We start from the raw sequence: 24,333 nt of genomic DNA on the forward strand, positions 1-24,333 counted from the left end.
TGTATTAGTTGACTTCATTTTCCTCCAATGAGAGAGACATTGGAGGCAGATTGAAGGGCAAGAATGAGGGAAAGGAGAGGGTATTTCTTCCTTTCCTATAGTTTGGGAAGCGTCAATGGTTCTAGCACCCATGGACAGGCCTGTTATTCCACTTTCCATCAGGTGACCCCTGTCTCTGGACTCTGTACATTCTCCCTCACTTCTTCAGCCTATGGATGGTCTTGGCCTCCTGATGCCAGTAATTTCTTGGTTCCCTTCCTGTTCTGCTTGGATTCTCTGCCTAGCACCAGTTTCTTTTCTGCATTAAATTCTATCATATTTGGTAGTTTGCTTTCCCAGTTTGATCTTGATTACAAACTGGACTAGTGGGAATGCAGCCTATGATTCAAGGTGAGTGAATGGGAGGCTCCTTGGCCACCTGACTCAAAATAAAAGGGGATTTGGTGATAGCTCCTGAAAAGGTGCATTTCACCAGCCAGAGAAATGGAGGATGATAAAGGGCTGAGCAAGCTCATGCTATCCCTCCACCCACTTCAATTCTTCAGGACCTTGCTTCTAGAGCATCACAGCTCCAAATTCTCTCAAGGATTTTGGATGGGGAGGTGTGGGCCATTGAGTTAGTTTTCTCTTTTTCTCTTTCAGTGGCAAGGACCCCTATACCAGTCAAATACCAGATCATTACCATCCTTCCTCATGGCCAACCAGACCCCTACCCCCCAGTTAGCTCCCCACACACACCAGACACAACAGCCACCAGGATTGATTTTGTTGATGACTTTATTGTGGAGGATAATACAGGAAAGCAGCTCCAAGTGAGTGGGTGGATCTATAGTGCCCTCCAGCTACCTGGGTCCCCAGGAGGTTTTTGGAAGCATTATGGGTTTCTGGGTAGACTGAAAGTTTACAATTGGTGTTTAAGGTAGCTAATCAACACAGGTGGAATATCCAGCTTGTCGATGGCTTGTGGCCGGTTGGCCTGGCGCAGGGCTCTGCGGATAACTAAACGAGCCTGTGACAGTAGTGACCGTGGAGTAGCTACAGCAAGGAGAAACAGGTCATGAAAAGCAATTCTCAGGGTAACTCTCTCATCCAAGGCTGCATTCTCCCTGCCTTGGCTACTGCAGCCTTAAATGTTCTTTCCCTTCTAAGAAATGTCCCCCATCCTCCCCTCAATTCATGGTACCAACAGGGACACACTGAGGCTTACAGAGGGCATGTTCAAGGCCACAAAGCAGTCATCGGCAGAGCCAGAACAAGATATTGGGCTATACTCCACTTCTTGTAACTATATATATAATTATAGTTGACATTGAGATTGGGGGAGGGAGGTTATCACTGTGTGAGGGATATAAATGATAAATGTGTAACTATTACATTGTTTTGTACATCTGAAACTAATTTAAAAAAAGGTGAAAAAAAGAACACCTATAATATAGTCTCTTGTCACTTCTACCATTAATTGTGTAACTCTGATTACAACAGGCTAGAAACAAATGTTTTTTAATCTAAAACATGTTTTTTAAAAAGCGTTTAATAAAGATTCAGTCCCTGATGATGAAAGAAGAAAAGTTTTCATCTTCACCTCTAATCATTAATTTTTTATTTTAAATGAAATAAAATTTATACTTGTTAAAAAAAAAAAGATATTGGGCTAGTGCCATCCCCCCACCTCACCTTAGTGATCCTGTCCATAATAAGGAATATGTAACCTCTTCTCCAGTGGGGCCCCAGAAGAGGGAAGAAGATGGTGTTTTCTCCATTTCATCCCAGAAAGATTGGTTTGGGGCCCTGGAACTGCCACACCAGGAAACCTATAGGATTGGCCTGCTTGACACTCACCTCGGGCCTGTAGCAGCAATGCAGTGGCTTTATCATCTTGTGAGTTCAGGTCCAGGGGGATAGATGGAAGGTAGATGTTAGCACCAAAATCAATTAACAGCTGGATGTACTCTGGATCACAATTATGGTGGAGGCAGATTTCAAGGAGGGTGCGGGGCCGTGGGAAATGAGCTAATAGGCACTGGTCAGTGCAGTTGTAGTTGGGGTCTGCCCCATGGAGCAAAAGCAGGCGGAAACAGTCGAGATGCCCATAGACTGCAGCCAAATAGAGGGGGCCAGAACATGAAGCTATGTTTGATGCCCAGACTGGTAGTTTAGCTTTGACATTGGCATCTGCACCGTGGCCTAGGAGCTCCTGCAAGATGGCAACAGCACCATCACGTGCGGCTGTGAGCACGGGAGAGCAGTTGTTGTAGACGCTACCACTAGGACAGGCACCAGCTTCCAAAAGCACACGCACACAATCCAGATGACCATGGCTGACGGCGGTAAAAAGTGGTGTTTGTGCCTTGACATCCAAGCTGTCAACGTCAGCTCCATGTGCCAGGAGGACCTGTAAACAACTAAGGTGGCCATAAGAAGCAGCCAAGCGCAAGGGTGTCCCAGGAATGCCCCAGCCACTCCTACTGTTGATGAAACGTTTATAACGCTCCTGGCGCAAAAGCTGGTCCAAAGCATAGGAGTCGTTGTTATACACTGCTTGATTGAGAGCCTGCTTCTCCCCTGTGTCAGCATCCTCCTCATCCTTGTCGGGCTGCAGGAGGGAGAAGATCTTGGTGATGTCCATGAGGTTCATCCTAGCTGATTGGAGCAGAACTATTCTCATTATGAGGAGGAGGATATGCCAGATCTGTGGGTGACAGAAATGAGAGAGACTGAGGGCCCCCATCAAAAGCCTAGATGCCAGCCCTTGCCCCCACCCTTCACCATCAGGTCTCCTGCCGATAACTCCCACTGCCATCTTATTTCAGGCCCCAGAGCTGGCTGACAAAATGGATCAGGCCTTTTCACAACTTGGTGCCTTTGCATGTGCTGTTCTGCCTGCCCTTCAAACTCCTATTTCTCGGAGGCCCTCCCTAATCTCTTCCTCCCACTCTCAGGGATTCCAAAGGATCACAACTAGAATTTAGCTATGAACTTTCACATAACATTTCCACTTATCTGTGCATCCTTAGTGTGTAAAGTCCAGAGTGGGCGCCTGTGTTCATCTTGTATTCCTCCACCCCCAGTAGGGCCAACATCATGGACTTAGTAGATGCATCTTCCTTAGTTCAGAATGTGCGAACTAATGAGGTGGCTCTAGTCTGGCAGTTGCTAGGCCAACAGAATGGTGCTTTGTGAAGTTAAGATCTCACGCTTGAGCACTCTGACATCAACACCATCTCTCAGTCTTTTAGATGAAGTTCAACCTCTTCACAGCCCCTCCTGTGTGACCTTCCCTCAGACTTATACCCCATGCTTCAGGCAACAGAGTTGCTCAGGAAATGGATGTTGAATGACATTTACTGATCAAATAAAAAAGTGGCTTTACGAAGAACAAACACCAAGTAAAATGAAGTCAAAGAGATGGCAGGAAATAGTTGAGGTTTCTAGGGCAAGTCTTCCTCTCTGGTGACAACTGGTTTCCGACCACTTCCATCCAGGAGGCTCTTTGATTGCCAACGCCTCCTTGGAAACATGGCTTCCCTATCCCTCTGGATCAAGCCTTTTCCCATCCTCTCTGCCTCATCCAGCCTTGTCTCTACCCTCAACTCATCTCTCCCCATTATCCCCAGACCCTATGAAATCACCCATGACCCAATGATTGACTCAACCTAGACTTGACCTTAATAGTCCTGTTTCTAGTGCATCAAAGTCAAAATCATCCACCTCGGTTTGTAATGTCATCATCAGGGTAAGCTGGTAGGTTTTTCAGAGTTCCAGTCTCCCTGCTCTCCCCATACCCTGCAGCCATGGTATTGGGGCAATTCTCAGGGTAGCTCTCCCATCCAAGGCTGCATTCTTCCTGCCCTGGTTACTGCAGCACTAAATGTTTTCTCCCTTCTGAGAAATGTCCCCCATCCTCCCCTCAATACATGGTACCAATGAGGACACACTGAGGCCTAGACAGGGCATGTTCAAGGCCACAAAGCAGTCATTGGCAGAGCCAGAACACCTTCTTTTATTCACTGTCCACCTCCACCCCTCTTTGTTAGCCTGGGACCTCATGTACACACTTTATAGAAAAAAAATTGTGAGATGCGTAGGGTCTCCCTCAACTTTAGACCTCTTCCCCCCACAAGCATCAACTCAACACATGGGCTTACTATTTATTCACTTTTGGGTGCAACTACAAGAAGAGATTTTAGAAATCAGGCAGACCTAAGTTAGAGATTTAGCAACCCCAGTTCCTAGCTGAGTAAACTTGGGCAAGAGTCTCCCTTCTTTGGGACTCAGTTTCCTCATCTACAAGACAGAAATGATAGTCCCTGCCGCATGGATCTGTTAAGAGGAAGAGAGCTACTATATATTTAGTTCTTTAAAGGTGAGCTTCCTCTCTTTGCACCTTCAACCTCCTCATTGGCTCCTCCTTAACCGTCTTAGGAAACAAAACAAAACACTTCTATGGTCCTTTGTCCTACTCTAGCTACGTTTCTCTTCATCTCTCTCTTCTTCATAAATATATCCAAAGAGTTGCCTACTGTCTACTTTCGCATCTCTCATTCACTTCTTTACCATTTTCAGTCTGACTCCACCCACCCTCCATCACACACTGAGGTAGTTCTTTAAAAAGTCATCCTTGTGGTTAAATCAACAGGCTGCTTCTCAGATCTTTCCTCCTCAAACTTTTCTGGGACATCTCTCTCCACTGACCACTTCCTCCTACATAGTCTTCCCTTGGCTTCCTGGCCAGCACACTCTCCTGATTTTTCTCCCCTTTGTCCTTCCCTGAAATAGTTTGGTTCCCCTTGTTCTCTCCTTGATCATTTTCTCTCCAGTCTCAGAGCTATAGCTCTCACTTTTATTTTGATTTCAAGCCTATTACTCCAAGCCCCTCAGCTCTCTCTTTAGGAAGAACTATACATTCACTGAGTTTCTTCGGGCACTTCAAAATCAGCAGTATCACACCACCGCTATCACAAAACTTGATCCATATCTTAGTTCCTCACCACCTACCTGGTCAACCAAACCAAAACCCAAGACTCATTTCAGTCTTTTTATCTCTTCATCCACTGCCATCCAATTGGTCACCAAATCCTGTGGATTTCACTTCTTAGAGATACCTGTATAAGCCACACACATACATGCCCCTGAAGTCCATACCCCATCGCTAGTGCTTTATCTAGGCTCCCATCATCTTTTGCCTCAACTGTTATAATAGTCTCCTAGCTAGTTTCCCTTCTCAATATTTTCTACACTTTTTGGCTAAGGTGATCACTTAAAAATACAAATCTTGTGTGTGCCAATCCCGTTTTAAACCCCTTAATGGCTTGCCTTTTTTCAGATTATAGCCCAGATGCCTTACCCTGGCTCAGAGGTCCTTCATAAGCAAATCTTGCCCAACATCTCTAGCCTTACTTCCTACTACTCCTCTACTTAGACCCCAAGATCCAGTGATAAGAGAAATGATGGCTCTCCATGTATGTATCATGCTTTCTTCTGTCACGTGCAGTTTCTTCTGATGGATTAGTTCCTGCAGAGTCTGTGCTCTTATAACACTATAGAAGTCATCATACCATATTGTAACTCCTTCTGTTTTGCTCCTACTGCAGACTAAGGGGTCATATAGGGTTATGGTAAAACATGGACGGGCATTCTGTTTCTCAGGTCCGCCACTTAGCTGTGTGATCTAGGGCAGATCACTTAACCTATCTGTGCCCATTTCTTCATCGGTATAGAGAGGATGATAGTAGTACCTGCCTCAGATGGTTATTGTTAGGATTAAATGAGTCAATGCATACTTAGTGTTTGGAATAGCACTTGAATGTAGTACTCAGTTACCACTTTAACTGTGATAATTGTTATCACTTAGGACTTTTTTCTTTTTTACTTAAAACAACAAATATTTATTACCTCACAGTTTCTGTGGGTCAGAGATTGAGGAGCAGCTTAGCTGGATAGTTTGGTTCAGGGTCTCTCAGGTGGTGGCATTCAGAATGTTGGCAGGGGCTACAGTCACCTGAAGGCTTGACTATAGCTGGAAGATTCATCTGCTTCCACAGTGGCTCACTCATATGGCTGTTAGCAGAAGGCCTCAGGTCCTCACTGCTCCTGGCAATAGGCCTCCATTTCTCACCATATAGGCCTCTCCATAGGCTGCTTGAGTATCCCCATGACATGGCATCTGGCTTGCCCCAAAGCAAGTGATTCCAGAGAGAGCCAACATGGAGAAAGCTGAAGTGTCTTTTATGATCTAGTCTCAGAAGTCACATAGCATCAATTCAACTTTATTCTATTTGTTAGAAGTAAGTCACTATGTCCAACCCACACTCATGGGGAGGGGAATTAGGTTTCATCTCTTGAAGGAAGGAGTACCAAATAATTTTCACTTAGGTCTTATGAAACTATTGCTCTGTACTTAAAGTCTTATAACCTCAGAGCTGGAATGCACCTAATAAATCATTTAATTTAATTTCTTCAATTTAGAGATGGGAAAACCAAGCCTCAGAGGAGAGCAGGGAATTTTTCCTAAGGTCACATAGCTGATATTGTCAGTTGTTTCATTAGCAAGAACCCAGAACACACCTATAGTCTTGTGTTTTTCAGAGGTAATACTGTATTGTCCACATTTTGTGGATGGGAAACTGAGGCCTGAGAGAGTAAGGGATTTTCCAGCTGCCTTACATCAAGGCAATGACAGAGCCAGAAATACAATCCATGTTTCCCTACTCCCGATTCTGTTTTTGTATTGCAACCTGAAAAATGAACCATGACCCTCCCCCTTGCCTGAAGCAGTCACACTGCAGCTCCCAGAATCCTCAGCTTTGAGAGCTATGCTGAATTCCAGGGACTTCAGTCATGGAAGGTTTCTTTACAAATCATTTCTTCTGACAGCCAGCAAAAATCCCCTTCTTACTATTTTATTTAGGGGAGTTGTGTCCAGGGAGATGAAGAAGGCAGGGAGTGTGGAAGAAAATGTTGAAGCTCTCACCAAGGTCATACCATAAGCCCACAGGAGGGCCCATCTAATGAACCTCCAGAGGGAAATCAAGCCAGGGCCCCCAGCTAGCTTGGGCACTTAAGTGCATTGACTCTTAGTAGGTAGGATAACCAAATCTAAGTACTCTGTTTAAACTCACTTTGTGGTTTATTAATCAAAGAGTTATTATGTGACAATTCCATGCAAAGTTCCCCTTCCTGATCCCAAATTTGCAGGGGTTTTAAACCTGTGTGTGTGTATGTGTGCGTGCGTGTGTGTGTGTGTGTGTGTGTGTGTGAGAGAGAGAGAGAGAGAGAGATAGAGAGAGAGAGAGAGAGAGAGAGAGAGAGAGAGAGAGAGAGAGAGAGAGACTGGCTTCTATGGCAATCTGGTTAAATCTCTGGTCACCTCTCAGAATGGTTTTAATACATAAAGTACATAGGATTAAAGGAAACAAATTATATTGAAATACAGCTATCCAAATATTTTTTAAACTGTATGATATAGTAATAAATGTTCCTTATTAACACATTAAATAACAAGATCTATGAGTAATTTTTATGTGGTGATGAGCATAAATGACAATTCCAGATCTGTGCCATCACTGTAATATGATAAGAAATGTCCGTCATTTCTTCTGGTGACCAAGTTACAGGAACTAGTAATAGTATTGCCATTTGCTGCCTGCATTCATCCTTGAAGGAAACGGTAAATTTCTAGTTAGAGATTATGGGGATAAAAGGTAATTGTTTGCCCCATCTGTGTTTTTGGATTCTTTGAATTCTATCTAAGCACCTTTTGAGGGTCTATGAATCCAGCTTAAGAGATCTTACAGGAGAGTGGCTGGTTTCTGTGAGCTCTGGAACAGTCCTCCGGGCATTAGTAAACTATTTTGAAGCCTCACTTTCCTCCCCACACCCTAAGGAGCTCTATCTACCCCTCTACCCTTGAGCCCACCATGCCGTACTCCCACACATACTTACAAATACCACACAAGGACACAAAGATAAACCTTCATGCTCCCTGTATTGTATAAGGGCAATTTCCCTCAAGAAGCAGGTCCATTTGGACTCCAAAGCCTAGGCAGACACACCCGCTTGGGACAGACACAGCAGGAAGCCATCATCATATCCCTCTTTCCTTTTGTGAATAGGTTTCCCTACAGACCTCCCAAGTGCCCCCAGGAACCAGACCCAGTGGGAATAACCTACAAAGGGTGGTAGCCACAGATCCAGGGGCCTGCAGGCCTAAGGGTTCACTCCTCCCTGCCAGTGTCATGGGGTCCTAGCCCCAGGTACTCACCAGGCTTCCACCTGAGGCCGCGCAGCCTAGGGTCACCACTGCCCCTGTCCCTCTGTGAAGCACTGGGACTTGGTGGCCGCTCCTTAGGGAGCACCTCCTGCCCCAAGGCCAGAGCACGCTAGATTCTCAGTTCCCACTGTTAACAAACACCACTTAAAGGCTAGGCGTTTGTTCTGGGGCTGACTAGGTCCAAGAGGCTAATTTTAGGCTACTCTCCCTCCTCCAATTCCCAGGGCCGTGTTATCTTACAAGTGCCATTCTGGGAGTGATCTCAGCCAGAAGAGGGGGGCCATGCATGGGGAAGTCCTGGAAGAACTGACTGACAGACAGGTGCCTGGTGAGGCCAGGGCTCAGGCTCTTAGTGTGTCCCAGTGTACCCCTCCACACCATTCAAATGGGCTACACTGCTAGACCCCTGAGCTTCCTCTGGGCCACTCTTTCGTCCGGTCAGGGCCCTCTTTTTTTCTCTCCTCAACTTACCCTCTCTGGATTTTCTTTTCCTTTCTTGAAGATCCATCAACACATCGCCTTCTCCTCCACACCTCAGGCCCCTCCCAAGAGTGAGGAAGACAGTGGGAAGCAGAGACTTCCATACAGTGATGTGTATCAGTAAGGGTTTCTAAAGTTTAAAAAGGCCCTGATCATTTATAAAGGACTCTTCATTCCACTAACCCACCAGGCTCAGCCTGAATAAATTCCCACAGACCCCTCTACTCTTCACACACCTAAAGCATCATCAAACCAGATGAATGCATCCAGCACTGGGAATTTTGTCAAAAGCTCAGCTTTTAATCGTATCATTTTATCTCCCTGGTTGCCTTTAAATGAAGGAATAGGGAGATACCTTTAGAAATAGTCATATTACCTATATGAGGTGTCACCCAAAAAGAAACTGGGAGCCAGCTCCCTCTTTCTTTTGTGAGGAAGTGCCAGCCCATCATTTGGTATACAAACTACATCACAAATAATCTGGTCATACTGAGAAACTCTACGGAGAAACTATAAAGCAGCCACTATGTGTAAGGTTCTAGATGCCAGAAGAACACAAATCAAGGTAAGATATGGAGTCCCTGAAAGAGCTTGTAGTTTATGTATTAGAAAACAACAGACACGGAAACAATTATATTTCACATAATGCAAAAATACCAGAACTAAAACCTGCCGATGGTTATCCTGTATCCATGTCAATCTCTCAAATTAGTCCAGGGGTTATTGCAAGGTTCTATGTCCCTACATGCCACCCCAAACAATAATACTTTGACTTTTCCTGCAAAGAAATTTCAGTCTATACAGACACTGGTCCCGAGACCTCAGAGTCCTCCTCTTTCCCTTCCAAACACCAAGGAAGAGAAGGTCCCAATCAAGAAAAAATGAAAAGTCAGTGAGGGGACCAGAGATGTGCTGGGATAAAGCACTAGCAGCTCTGTTTCACATGATTATTTTGGTAATAGAATCTACAATTGAAAAAAAATTTCCTTTGTGTATAGTATATACACCACATCTTCTTTATTCAATCATCCATCGAAGGACACTTTGATTGATTCCATGTCTTGGCCACTGTAAATAATGCTGCAATGAACTGCCATAAGAGAAGATGAAATATTGCCATTTGTGACAACATGGATATATCTTGAGATTATCATGCTAAGCGAAATAAGTCAGACAGGAAAAGTCGAGAACCATATGACCTCACTCATATGTGGGATATAAAAGTGAAGGCAACAAAGGAGCAAGACAAAGAAACAAAAAATATAGACACAGACAACAGTTTAGTGGTTACCAGAGGGTAAGGGGGGAGATGGTAGAAGAGGGTAAAAGGGATCAAATATATGGTGATGGAAGAACTGACTGGGTAGTGAGTACACAATGTGATATACAGATGATGTATCCTAGAAATTCACACTTGAATCCTATGTAATTTTACTAACAATCATCACCCCAATAAATTTAATGTAAAAAAGAAATTTCCACAGTCCTGAGAGATATTCAATGATTTCTGCTTAAATGCTTCCAATAATATGGCACTCTATATCCAGAAGCAGCATATCTCATTATTGGGCAGCTCAGTTAGTCCTTTTTTCTCCTAAGTCTATATTTGCATGTATAAAGCACACCTAAGGTTAACTGCTGATCCTATCTTATCCTATCTTCTCTCACCCTTAGGACCTCAGAAAACCCAGCCACTTTCTTTACCCCAAAACAGCCCTTTAGGGGTCTGAACTCAGGTATTCTATCCTTCGTATCACCTTATCTCACGGAAAACAGCCCAGCTCCTTCAACTATTTCTTTCAAGCTGGTATCTATTCTGTCCCTTCCCCAGTCTTGTCACCCACACACATGAAGTGGTCACTGCCTACACATTTACAGCACCAGGGAGTCCACAGGAGGATAGATGACTCCTTCAGAAAATGTCAGAGTGTCCTGGTGTGATCAGTGACGCCGAAGATAGGAAACATCAAAAATCAACAAAAAGCATATCTGCTTCAGCTTAGTTTGAGCCAAAGGCCTATAGCTGTTCATTATCTGAAGCATCATGCAAACCTGATTAGCAGCCAAAAATAAGCTATTATGTTAAAGATGACAGAGTAGGGCATGATTCTTGGAAAAAACAAATTACTAGGCTTTTAATAGCAATTTTATTGATACACTTGTATAGTCACATGTACTTGTAAAAAATAATACAGAGATCCCCTGTACACTTTACCATTTTCCCCAATGGTAACATTTTGCAAGACTATAGTACAATATCACAAGCAGGATATTGATATTGATACAATTCACCCATCTCAGATCCCAAGGTTTACTTGTAGTCACTTGTGTATTTTATTTCTATACAACTTTAACACATATGCAGATTCTTGAGTACACCACCACAGACAATATACAGAATAGTTCTATCACAATAAAGATACTTCATGTTGCATTTTTATAGCCATATCCACTTCCTTGCCATTCCTTCACCCTTGGTCCCTAACCTCTGGCAAACTAATCTGTTCTCCATTTCTATAATTTAGCCATTTCAAAATTATACCGCGTTTCCCCAAAAATAAGACCTAGAAAGACAATCAGCTCTACTGCATCTTTTGGAGCAAATATTAATATAAGCCCCGGTTTTATTTTACTATAAGACTGGGTCTTAATAATAAAATAGAATAATACAATACAATATAATACATAATACTGGGTCTCATTAATTTTGCTCCAAAAGACCCATTTAGAGCTAATTACCCAGCTAGGACTTATTTTCGGGGAAACATGGTATAAATTAAACTACACCTTTGGAATTAGCTTTTGTTTATCCAACATGCCCTTGAGATTCATCCAAATTGTTGCGTATATGAACTTTATTTTTGTTACTGAGTGGGATTCTGTGGTACGTATATACCATAATTTGTTTAACCATTGACTGGGTAAAGAACATCTGGGTTGTATTTGGCTATCAAGAATAACGTTTCTATGAATATCTGTGTACACGTCTTTAACACTATGTTTATAGGCCTTATTATTGGGCAGAGTGATTACTCCCACTTTACACTTCCATGTCAAGATTGTTTTAGCTATACTAGGTCCTGTGACTTTTTGTATGCATTTTAGAATAAACTTGTCTATGTCTACTAAAAGCCTTGCTGAGATTTGGGTAGGAACTCTATTTAATCTATAAATCAAGATTATAAAGAATTGACTGCTTTGTTATGTTGCCTCTTCCAACCCATGCATATACTATGCTTTTGCATTTACTGAAGTCCTTAGTTTCTTTCATCAGCATTTTGTAGTTTTCAGCATATGAATGACGTACCTATTTTGTTATGGGTATACCTAACTATTTCATTTTCTTTTTTTAAATCTTTTTATTTTCAGTTAAAGTTTATAACGGGTGACAATTGTTAGTAAAGTTACATAGATTTCAGGTGTACAATTCTATACCACATCATCTATAAATCACATTGTATGTTCAACTCCCAGAGTCATTTCTTCTTACATGACCATATATTTGATTCTCTTTACCCTCATCTACCACCGCCCTCCCCCCTTACCCTCTGGTAACCAATAAACTATAGTCTATGACTATGAGTTTTTCTTTCTCATTTGTTTGTCTTGTTCTTTTCTTGTTTTTGGTTTATATACCCTATACCAGTGAAATCATATGGTTCATGATTTTGTGGTCTGACTTACTCCGCTTAGCATTATAATCTCAAGGTCCATCCATGTTGTCACAAATGCTGCTATTTCATCTTTACTTACCGCCAAATAGTATTCCATTTCGTATATATACCACTACTTCTTTATCCATTCATACATCGAATGACATTTTGGTGGTTTCCATGTCTCAGCCACCGTAAATAAACCTGTAATGAATATTGGAACACACGTGTCTTTAGGGATAAATGTTCTCAGATATTTTGGGTAGATACCCAGGAGAGGGATTGCTGGGTCATATGGTAATTCTATTCATAATTTTTACAGGAACCTTTACACTGACTTCCATAACAGCTGCACCAGTCTGCATTCCCACCAACAGTGTATGAGGGTTCCTTTTTCTCCACAGCCTCTCCAACACTTCTTACTATTTGTCTTGTTGATAATAGTCATTCTAACTGGGGTGAGGTGATATCTCATTGTGGATTTTGTTTGCATTTCTCTGATGATTAGTGATGTTGAGCATTTTTTCATATGTCTATTTGCCATTTGTATGTCCTCTTTGGAGAAATGTCTTTTCAGGTCATCTGCCCATTTTTCAGTTGGGTTGTTTGTTTTTTTGTTGTTGAGTTGCGTGAGTTCCTTGTCTATTTTGGATATTAGCCCCACCTCGAAGGCACAGTTTGCAAAACTATTCTCCCATTCAGTTGGTTGTCTCTTTAGTTTGCTGAAGGTTTCTTTTGCTGTGAAAAAGCTTTTAAGTTTGATACATTTCCATTCATTTATTTTAGCTTTCACTTCCCTTGCCTTTGGAGTCAAATTCATAAAACACTCTTTGAACCCAAGATCCATAAGTTTAGTACCTATGTTTTCTGCTATGCAGTTTATTGTTTCAGGTCTTGAGCTTAAGTCTTTCATCCATTCTGAATTAATTTTGGTACATGGTGACAGATAGCAGTCCAGTTTCATTCTTTTGCAAGTGGCTATCCAATTCGCCGAACACCATTTATTGAAGAGGCTGCCTTTTCTCCATTGTATGTTTTTTGCTTCTTTGTCACAAATGATCTGTCCATGTTTATGTGGTTTTATTTCTGGGTACTCAATTCTATTCCATTGGTCTACGTGTCTCTTTCTCTGCCAATACCATGCTATTTTAATTATTGTTACCCTGTAGTACAAGCTAAAGTCAAGGAGTGTGACACCTCCAGCATTGTTCTTTTTTCTTACGATTTTCGGCTATTCAGGGTTTTTTGTGGTTCATACAAATCTGATGATTTTTTTTTCCATTTCTTTAAAAAATGCCATTGGGATTTTGAGGGAGATCACATTAAATCTGTATGTTGCTTTTGGTAATATGGCCATGTTAACTATGTTAATTCTCCTAATCTATGAGCACAGAATGTCTTTCCATTTCCTTGTGTCTTCTTCAATATCTTTTAAAAATGTCTTACAGTTTTCAGCATATAGGTCCTTCACATCCTTGGTTAAGTTTATTCCTAGGTATTTTATTCTTTTTGCTGCAATTGCAAAAGGAATTGTTTTTTGTATTTCTTTTTCTGACATTTCATTGTTAGCGTATAGGAATGCAATGGACTTTTGTATGTTGATTTTGTAGCCAGCAACTTTACTATATGCGTTGAGTGTTTCTAATAGCTTCTTGGTGGAGTCTTTACGGTTTTCTATACGTAGCATCATGTCATCTGCAAACAGTGACAATTACACTTCTTCATTCCCCATTTGGATGCCTTTTATTTCTTTCTCTTGCCTGATTGCTCTGGCCAAGAGTTTGAACACTACGATGAAAAGCAGAGGTGATAGGGGACAGCCCTGGGTTGTTCCTGAACGATGAACAAAGCACTTCAGTTTTCACCGTGAAGTATGAGATTAGCTGAGGGTTTGTCATATATGGCCTTTATTATGTTAAGGTATTTTCCTTCTTGACCTATCTTATTGAGTATTTTAATCATAAATTGATGTTGTATCTTGTCAAATGCTTTTTCTGCATCAATTGGTATAATCATATGATTTTTGTCCTTTATTTTCTTTCTGTGATGTATCACATTGATGGATTTGTGGATGTTGAACCATCCTTGTGCCCCTGGGATGAACCCCACTTGGTCGTGATGAATAATCTTTCTGATGCATTGTTGTATTCGATTTGCTACAATGTTGTTTAGGATTTTTGCATCTGTGTTCATCAGAGATATTGGTCTGTAGTTTTCTTTTTTTGTGTTGTACTTACCAAGTTTTGGTAACAGGGTAATGTTCGCCTCACAAATGAGTTAGGGAGTACTGCCTCTTCTTCAATTTTTTGGAAGAGTTTGACCAGGATTGCTATTACATCCTCTTTGAAGGTGTGGTAGAATTCACTAGTGAAGCCATCTGGTCCCGGACTTTTGCTTTTGGGAAGGTTTTGGATGTCTGATTCAATTTCGTTACTGGTGATCGGTCTGTTTAGATTTTCCAGTTCTTCATGGTTCAGCCTTGGAAGGCTATATGTTTCTAAGAACTTGTCCATTTCTTCTAGGTTATTGAATTTGGTGGCATACAATCCTTCATAGTATTCTTGGATGATCCTTTGTATTTCTGTGGTGTCCCTGATAACTTCCCCTTTTTCATTTCTGATTTTGTTAATTAGTGTCTTCTCTCTTTTTATCTTATTGAGTCTAGTCAAAGGTTTGTCAATTTTGTTAATCTTTTCAAAGAACCAGCTCTTTGTCACAGTAATTTTTTCTGTTGTCTTTTTGTTCTCTATTTCATTGAGCTCTGCTGTGATTTTTGTTATTTCCTTGCTTCTGCTGACCTTGGGTTTCACTTGTTCTTCTTTTTCTTGTTCTTTAAGTTGTAACATGAGGTTATTTATTTGAGATATTTCTTGATTCTTGAGATAGGCCAGTAATGATATAAATTTCCCTCTTAAAACTGCTTTCACTGCCTCTCAAAAAATTTTGGTAGGAGGTATTTACAGTTATTTGTTTCTCTGTATCTTTTGATCTCTCCTCTAATTTCTTCTTTGACCCAGTCGTTCTTTAAAAGTATGTTGTTTAATCTCCAGGTATTTGTGTTTTTTCCTGCTTTCTTTTTGCAGTTGATATCCAATTTCAAAGCCTTGTGATCAGAGAATATGCTTGGTATAATTTCAATCTTCTTAAATTTGCTGAGGCTGATTTTATGTCCCAACATATGGCCTATCCTAGACAATGTTCCACGTACACTAGAAAAAAAATTGTACTCTGACATTTTAGGATGAAGTGCTCTATATGTGTTAATTATGTCCATTTATTCAATGTGTCATTTAGGACTGCTATTTCATTATTTATTTGTTGTTTGGATGATCTATCCACAGTAGTCAGTGATGTATTTAGTCCCCTAGTATAATTGTGTTTTGGTCAATTTCTCCCTTTAGTTCTGTTAGTAGTTGCTAGGTGCTCCGATTGGGATATTTCAGTGCTCCCTGAATAGGGGCATAAATATTGATGACTGTTATGTCTTCTTGTTGTATAGTCCCCTTTACCATTGTGAAATGTCCATCTTTGTGTTTTGTTACCGTTTTCACCCTGTAGTCTCTTTCATCTGATATCAGTATGGCTACACCAGATTTTCTCTGGATACCATTTACATGAAGTATCAATTTCCTCCCTTTCACTTTGAGTCTATGCTTGTCCTTGTAGCTGAGATGTGTCTCTTGGAGAGAGCATATGGTTCGGTTTAGTTTTTTCATCCAATCTGCTACTCTGTGCCTTTTTATTGGTGAGTTCAGTCCATTTACATTTAGGGTGATTATTGATACGTGAGGATTTCCTGTCATGCCATCTTCAGTTTTCTGGCAAGGCTGTGTCTCCATTGTTTCTTTGCCTTTTTGTTGCTGTCTATTATTTCTGTGGGGTGGCATTCTATGATGTTTCCCTCTGTTTCTTTTTTTATTACACTATATATTTCAGTTCTGGATTTTTTTTGAGTGGTAATCCTTAAGTTTATGTAAAAGAGTGTTTGATATTTAGAGTATTCAATTTCAATAGCACGTTTACTGTTTCCATTCGATATTCTGGTTCACGCCTTTACTCTCCCCCTTTTTATGTTTTGGTTGCCACTAATTGTCCCTGTAGATGGTCGAATAGCCTCCTTTAGTATTTCTTGTAGTGCAGGTCGTGTATAGAAAATTCCCAGATTCGGTCATCATATGGGGGCGTGAGGTGAGCCTCTGTAAAGCTCCTCTGGAATTTACAACGAATTGAACAACAACTTCACAAAGGACTCACTGCAGAGCAGACAGGCAAGATGAAGAGGCCCACTACTGAACTGACCTCCAGGTGGGTGAATCGTGCAAGTGGGGGAGGGGAGAAGTGCAGAGACAAAGCCGCACAGACACAGGAAGCAAACATAGCTCAGTGCTCCGAGCTTGCTGCATCCTGGAAATACCGCAGCTGCGGGAGAGGGAAGAACTCAGACTGCTAGGGCTCCGCTTATGCCCCACAGGGCTGAGTGGGCAGCATATAACACGGCTTAACCCAACGCTCACGGCAGAGACTTCGGAGAAAGACTGAGGGAAGAAGGCTGAAAATGGTGGTTTAAGCCCTCACTGCCGAGCAGAGAACGGAAGGCATAGGCATTGAGACTACCCGACCCCGCCCTACCCTCCCAGAGCTTGACCCGCCCCCACCTGAACGGTGATAGATGTGGAACAGTAGCAGTGTCAGATCAAAAGAACAGAATATTTGCTGTTCTGGGAACGGTGGACCGCAGACACCGATTCACAGCCCAACTAGTTCTGGCAAAGGGGAGGGAGCTGTGGAAGCAGGACTGGCTGTGGTGGTGGTCTCCGCCATTGCTCTTGGCCACCTCTCACAACTCACCCCGCCCCTGACCATACCTATCTGGCTGGCTTCCTGCAGGAGTAAACAGAACTGCTAAAACACATGCGATTTGAATTTGGTAAAGAAAGAGCTTTGGAACTTCAAAAGTTCTCCACAACCCCACAGGGACAAGGCACCCAGGCAAACTGTAGAGGAGAAGCTAGTTTCCCAAGGAATCCACCCACTGTGTGAGAAGCTGGAATAGTGCAGAGAAAACATAGCACTACTGTGTGAGAGAGGAAAAAAAGGCTGCAGTCAGAGAGAAAATAAAACATTCTATCAAGAAGTATAGGAAAACAAAAGAAAGACCTCTTCCTATCAACATGTTGCAGAAGCCACTCCTGTTGGTGTCTAAGAAGAGAAATAACAAATCAGTAATTGCCACGAATAACCACGGCAACAAGACAGCTCAGAAAGAAAGTGAACAGTCTCCAGAAAAGGAACTTAAAGACATGGAGATATGTGACTTAAATGACAGAGAATTCAACATTGCAGCTCTGAAAAAACTCAACGAGATGCAAGAAAACACAGAAAGGCAATTTAATGAACTCAGGAACACAATCAAAGAACAACGTCAGCATTTTATGAAAGAGATTGAAATTTTAAAAAAGAACCAAATGGAATTTCTGGAGATTAAGAACTCAATAGAAGAAATTAAGAATGAAATAACGAGCTTAGAAGTAGAGTTGACCAGATGGAGGAAAGAATCAGTGACATCGAATATAGAAACCTGGAAATGACACAGATGGAAGAAAAAGAGACTTGAGACTTACAAGAAATGAAAGAACTCTACAAAACTTTCTGACTATCAGAAACTGCAATATAAGAATAATTGGCATTCCAGAAGGAGAAGAAAGAGAGAAGGGAACAAAGAATATATTCAAAAAAATTGTTGATGAGAACTTACCAAACTTGAGGACAGACTGGATCCTCGAATCCAAGAAGCAAGTAGAACACCTAAGTACCTCAATCTCAGCCGGCCTTCTTCAAGGCAAATTGTATTGAAGCTATCAAAAATTAACGACAGAAAAAGAATCCTCAAGGCAGCCAGGGAAAAGAAGACGGTAACCTACAAAGGAAAGCCCATTAGATTATCATCAGATTTTCAGCAGAAACTTTACAAGCCAGGAGGGAGTGTAACCAAATATTCAAACTACTGAAAGAGAGAAATCATGAGCCAAGAATAGTATATCCAGCAAAGATATCCTTTAGATATGAAGGAGAAATGAAGACCTTTGTAGACATACAGAAGCTGAGGGAATTTTCTAATACACGACTTGCACTACAAGAAATACTAAAGGACGCTATTCGACCACCATCAACAGGGACAATTAGTGGCAACATAAAAAGAGGGAGAGTGAAGGCCTGAAGCGGAATATGGAAATGGAGAAAGGAACCATGCTGAAGAAAATGGAATACTCAAAAAGCAAACTTCTTTTTTACATAATTAACGGTAACCACTCAAAAAAAATTCAGAACTGAAATACATACTGTAATAAAAGAAGAAACAGAGGGAAATATCATAGAATACCACCACACAGAAATAATAGACAACAACAAAAAGGCACAGAAACAATGGAGACACAGCCTTACCAGAAAACTTAAGATAGAATGACAGGAAGTCCACACGTATCAATAATCACCCTAAATGTAAATGGACTGAACTCACGAATAAAAAGGCATAGAGTAGCAGATTGGATCAAAAAACTAAACCCAACCATATGCTGTCTCCAAGAGACACATCTCAGCTACAAGGACAAGCATAGACTCAAAGTTAAAGGGTGGAAATTGACACTCCAAGCAAATGGTACCCAGAAAAATCACGTGTAGCCATAATGATATCAGATGAAACACACTTCAGGGTGAAAAACGTAACAAGAGACAAAGATGGATATTTCATAATGGTAAAGGGCACTGTACAACAAGAAGACATAACAGTCATCAATGTTTATGCCCAAATCAGGGAGCAGCAAAATACACCAAGCAACTACTAACAGAACTAAAGGGAGAAATTGACCAAAACACAATTATACTAGGGGACTTAAATACATCATTGACAGCTATGGATAGATCATCCAAACAGAAAATAAATAACGAAAGAGCAGCCCTAAATGACACATTAGATGAATTGGACATAATTCACATATATAGAGCACTTCATCCAAAAACATCAGACTATACATTCTTTTCGAGTGTACATGGAAAATTCTCAAGGATAGACCATATATTGGGACACAAAAGCAGCCTCAGCAAATTTAAGAAGACTGAAATCATACCAAGCATATTCTCTGATTCCAAGGCTTTGAAATTGGATATCAACTGCGCAAAGAAAGCAGGAAAAGAAAAACACAAATACATGGAGATTAAACAACATACTTTTAAACAACGAGTGGGTCAAAGAAGAAATTAGAGGAGAGAGCAAAAGATACGTAGAAACAAATGACAATGAAAATACATCCTACCAAAATTTTTGGCACGCAGCGATAGCAGTTTTAACAGGGAAACTGATATCATTACAGGCCTATCTCAAGAAACAAGAAAAATCCCAAATAAATAACCTCATGTTACAGATTAAAGAACTAGAAAAAGTAGAACAAGTGAAACCCAAGTTCAGGAGAAGAAAGGAAATAACAAAAATTAGAGCAGAAGTAAATGAAACAGAGAACAAACACAAAATAGAAAAAATTAATGTGACAAAGAGCTGGTTCTTTGAAAAGACAAACCAAATTGAGAAACTCTTGTCTAGACTCCCTGAGATAAAAAGAGAGATGACAATAATTAACAAAATCAGAAATGAAAAAGGGGAAGCTATCACAGACACCACAGAAGTACAAAGGATCACGCAAAAATACTATGAAGGACTATATGCCACTAAATTCAATAACCTACAAGAAATGGACAAGTTCTTAGATACATATAGCTTTCCAAGGCTGAACCATGAAGAACTGGAAAATCTAAACGAACTAATCACCAGTAACGAAATTGAATCAGTTATCCAAACCTAACCAAAAGCAAAAGTCCGGTACCAGATGGCTTCACTAGTGAATTCTACCAAAACTTCAAATAGGATCTAATACCAATCCTGCTCAAACTCTTCTAAAAAATTGAAGAAGAGACAGTACTCCCTAAATCATTTTATGAGGCCAACATTACCCTGATACCAAAACCTGGTAAGGAGAACACAAAAAAAGAGCACTACAGACCAATATCTTTGATGAATACTGATGCAAAAATCCTAAACAAAATTCTAGCAAATCGAACACAACAATGCATTAAAAGGATTATTCATCACGAACAAGCGGGGTTCATTATGGGGCAAAATAATCTTTCAATGTCCACAAATCCATCAATGTGATACATCACATAAACAAAATAAAGGACAAAAATCGTATGATTATACCAATTGATACAGAAAAAGGGTTTGACAAGATACATCTATTTATGATTAAAAACTTAATAAAATAGGCATAGAAGGAAAATAACTTAACATAAAAAGGCCATATATGACAAGCCCATAACTAATCTCATAATTAATGGAGAAAAACTGAAGCACTTTGCTCTACATTCAGGAACACGACAGGGCTGTCCCCTATCACCTCTGCTTTTCAACATAGTGTTGGAAGTCTTTGCCAGAGCAATCAGGCAAGAGAAAGAAATAAAAGGCATCCAAATTGGGAATGAAGAAGTTAAAATATCACTCTTTGCAGATGACATTATGCTATATATAGAAAACCCTAAAGACTCCACCAAAAATCTGTTAGAAAAAATCAATGAATACAGTAAACTTGCTGGCTGCAAAATCAATGTACAAAAGTCTATTGCATTCTTATACACTAACAACGAAATGTCAGAAAAAGTAATGCAAAAAACAATTTCCTTTGCAATTGCAGCAAAAGGAATAAAATACCTAGGAATAAACTTAACCAAGGATGTGAAGGATCTATATGCTGAAAACTATAAGACATTTTTGAAAGAAATTGAAGAAGACACAAAGAAATGAAAAGACATTCCATGCTCATGGATTGGAAGACTCAACATAGTTAAAATGGCCATATTACCCAAAGCAATATACAGATTTAATGCAATCCCCATCAAAATCCCAATGGCATTTTTTAAAGAAATAGAACAAAAAATCATCAGATTTGTTTGGAACCCAAAAGACCCCGAATAACCAAAGCAATCTTAAGAAAAAGGAATAATACTGGAGGTATCGCACTCCCTGACTTTAGCTTGTACTACAGGGCTACAATAATCAAAAGAGTATGGTACTGGCAGAAAAACAGACACCTAGGCCAATGGAATAGAATTGAGAACTCAGAAATAAAACCACATAAATATAGACAGATTATTTTTGACAAAGAAGCTAAAAACCTACAATGGAGGAAAGACAGCCTCTTCAATAAATGGTGCTGGGAGAATTGGATAGCCACGTGCAAAAGAATGAACCTGGACTTTTATCTGTCACCATGTACCAAAATTAATACAAAATGGATCAAAGAGTTAAGCATAAGACCTGACACAATAAACTGCATAGAAGAAAACATGGGTACCAAACTTATGGACCTTGGGTTCAAAGAGCATTTTATGAATTTGACTCCAAAGGCAATGGAAGTAAAAGCTAAAATAAATGAATGGGACTATATGCAACTTAAAAGCTTCTGCACAGCAAAAGACACCATCGAGAAAATAAATAGGCAACCGACTGAATGGGAGAAGATTTTTGCAAACAGTGCCTCCGATAAGGGGCTAACATCCAAAATATATAAGGGACTCATGAAGCTCAACTAGAAAAAAACAAACAACCCCAGTGAAAAATGGGCAGACGACCTGAAGAGACATTTCTCCAAAGAGGACATACAAATGGCAAATAGACATATGAAAAAATGCTCAAAAACACTAATCATCAGAGAAATGCAAATAAAACCCACAATGAGATATCACCTTACCCCAGTCAGAATGGCTATCATCAACAAGACAAATAGTAAGAAGTGTTGGAAAGGCTGTGGAGAAAACGGAACCCTCATGCACTTTTGGTGGGAATGCAGACTGGTGCAGCCGTTATGGGAGGCAGTGTGGAGGTTCCTCAAAAAATTACGAATAGAATTACCATATGACCCACTAATCCCTCACCTGGGTATCTACTCAAAAAATCTGAAAACATTTATCCATAAAGATACACGCGCTGCAATGTTCATTGCAGCTTTTTTTACGGTGGCCAAGACATGGAAACAACCAAAACGTCCTTCGATAGATGAATGGATAAAGAAGTTGTGGGTTATATACACAATGGAATACTATTCAGAGGTAAGAACAGATGGTATAGGAACATTTGTGACAACATGGATGGATCTTGAGAGTACAATTCTAAGCGAAATAAGTCAGACAGAAAAAGCAGAGAAACCTATTATTTCACTGACATGTGGTATATATACCAAAAACAACAAAAGAACAAGACAAACGAGAAACAAACACTCATAGACATAGACAATAGCTTAGTGGTTACCAGAGGGTAAAGGGGTTGGGAGATAGGACATGAACGTAAGGGGGATCAAATATATGGTGACGGAAGGAGAACTGACTCTGGGTGGTGAACACACAATGGGATTTATAGATGATGTAATACAGAATTGTACACCTGAAATTTATGTAATCTTACTAACAATTGTTATCCCAATAAATTAAAAAAAAATTCCCTCAGCTTCTGTATGTCGCAAAAGTTCTTTATTCCTCCTTCATATCTAAAGGATATCTTTGCTGGATATACTATTCTTGGCTCATAATTTCTCTCTTTTAATAGTTTGAATATTTGGTTCCATTCCCTCCTGGCCTGTAGAGTTTCTGCTGAAAAATCTGATGATGATCTAATGGGCTTTCCTTTGTAGGTTACCATCTCCTTGTCCCTGGCTGCCTTGAGGATTCTTTCTTTGTTGTTGATTTTAGACAGCTTCAATACAATGTGCCTTGGAGAAGGCCTGTTGGGATTCAGGTAATTAGGTGTTCAATTTGATTGTTGGATTCGAGGATCTAGTTCTGTCCACAAGTTTGGGAAGTTCTCATCGACGATTTGTTTCAATATATTCTCTGTTCCCTTCTCTCTTTCTTCTCCTTCTGGTATGCTCATTATTCTTATATTGTTCTTTCTGATGGAATCAGAAAGTTCTTGTAGAGTTCTTTCATTTCTTTTAAGTGTCAAGTCCCTTCTTTCGTCCGTGTCATTTCCAGGTTTCTATCTTCGATGTCACTGATTCTTTCCTACATCTGGTCAACTCTGCTACCTAATCTGGCTATTTTATTCTTGATTTCTTCTATTGAGTTCTTAATCCCCAGAAATTTTATTTGGGTCTTTTTAAAGATTTCAATGTCTTTGGTAAAATGCTCATGTTGTTCGATTGTGTTTCTGAGTTCATTAAACTGCCTTTCTGTCTTTTCTTGCATCTTGTTGAGTTTTTACAGAACTGCAATCTTCAATTCTCTGTCATTTAAGTCACATATTTCCATATCTTTAAGTTCCTTTTCTGGAGACTTTTCACTTTCTTTCTGAGCTGTGTTGTTGCCTTGGTTATTCGTGGCAATTACTGATTTATTATTTCTCTTCGTAGACATCTACAGGAGTGGCTTCTGCAACAGGTTGATAGGCAGAGCTTTCTTTTGTTTTCCAGTACTTGTTGGTAGAATGTTTTATTTTCTCTCCGACTGCAGCCTTTTTTTTCTCTCTCACACGGTAGTGCTATTTTTTCTCTGCACTATTCCACTTCTCACACACTGGGGGGATTCCCTGGGAGACGGGCTTCTGTTCTGTTAAGTTTGCCGCAGTCACAGGGCGCAGTGTCCGTGTGGGTATGCGGAGAGCTTTTGAAGTTCCAAAGCTCTTCCTGCACCAGATTCAGAGCCCATATGTTTCACCAGTTCTGTTTACTTCTGCTGGGATCTGCCTAGCTGGTGGGGCCAGGGGCGGGGTGTCTCAGAGCAATGGCACGGACTACCACCACAGCCGATTCCGCCCTCACATCTTCCCGTCTCTCTTTTCCCACCCCGTATCCAGCCGGGCTACAAATCTGCATCCGCTGTCCACAGCTTTCAGAA

At 40.6% G+C, this 24,333-nt stretch overlaps 1 protein-coding gene across 4 annotated transcripts in view; it reads right to left on the reverse strand.

Annotated features, from left to right (window-relative positions):
* Nucleotides 1-761: 761 nt before the first annotated feature.
* ASB12 (ankyrin repeat and SOCS box containing 12) overlaps nucleotides 762-24,333 on the reverse strand; it is a 182,235-nt gene continuing 158,663 nt past the window's right edge. For 2 of the 4 annotated variants that reach the window (XM_081042042.1, XM_081042043.1), the window contains 2 exons: nucleotides 1,840-2,689; nucleotides 771-1,035 (listed from right to left, as the gene is read on the reverse strand). In XM_081042042.1, the coding sequence (XP_080898168.1) occupies nucleotides 902-1,035; nucleotides 1,840-2,689 (984 nt within the window). In that variant the 3' untranslated portion in view covers nucleotides 771-901. Of the gene's footprint in view, nucleotides 1,036-1,839; nucleotides 2,690-8,260; nucleotides 8,419-24,333 lie in introns of those variants that run through there. The other 2 variants (XM_081042045.1, XM_081042044.1) reach the window with 2 other exon arrangements.

This window comes from Rhinolophus hipposideros (assembly GCF_964194185.1).
Source record: "Rhinolophus hipposideros genome assembly, chromosome: X".
NCBI classification, from domain to species: Eukaryota; Metazoa; Chordata; class Mammalia; order Chiroptera; family Rhinolophidae; genus Rhinolophus; species Rhinolophus hipposideros.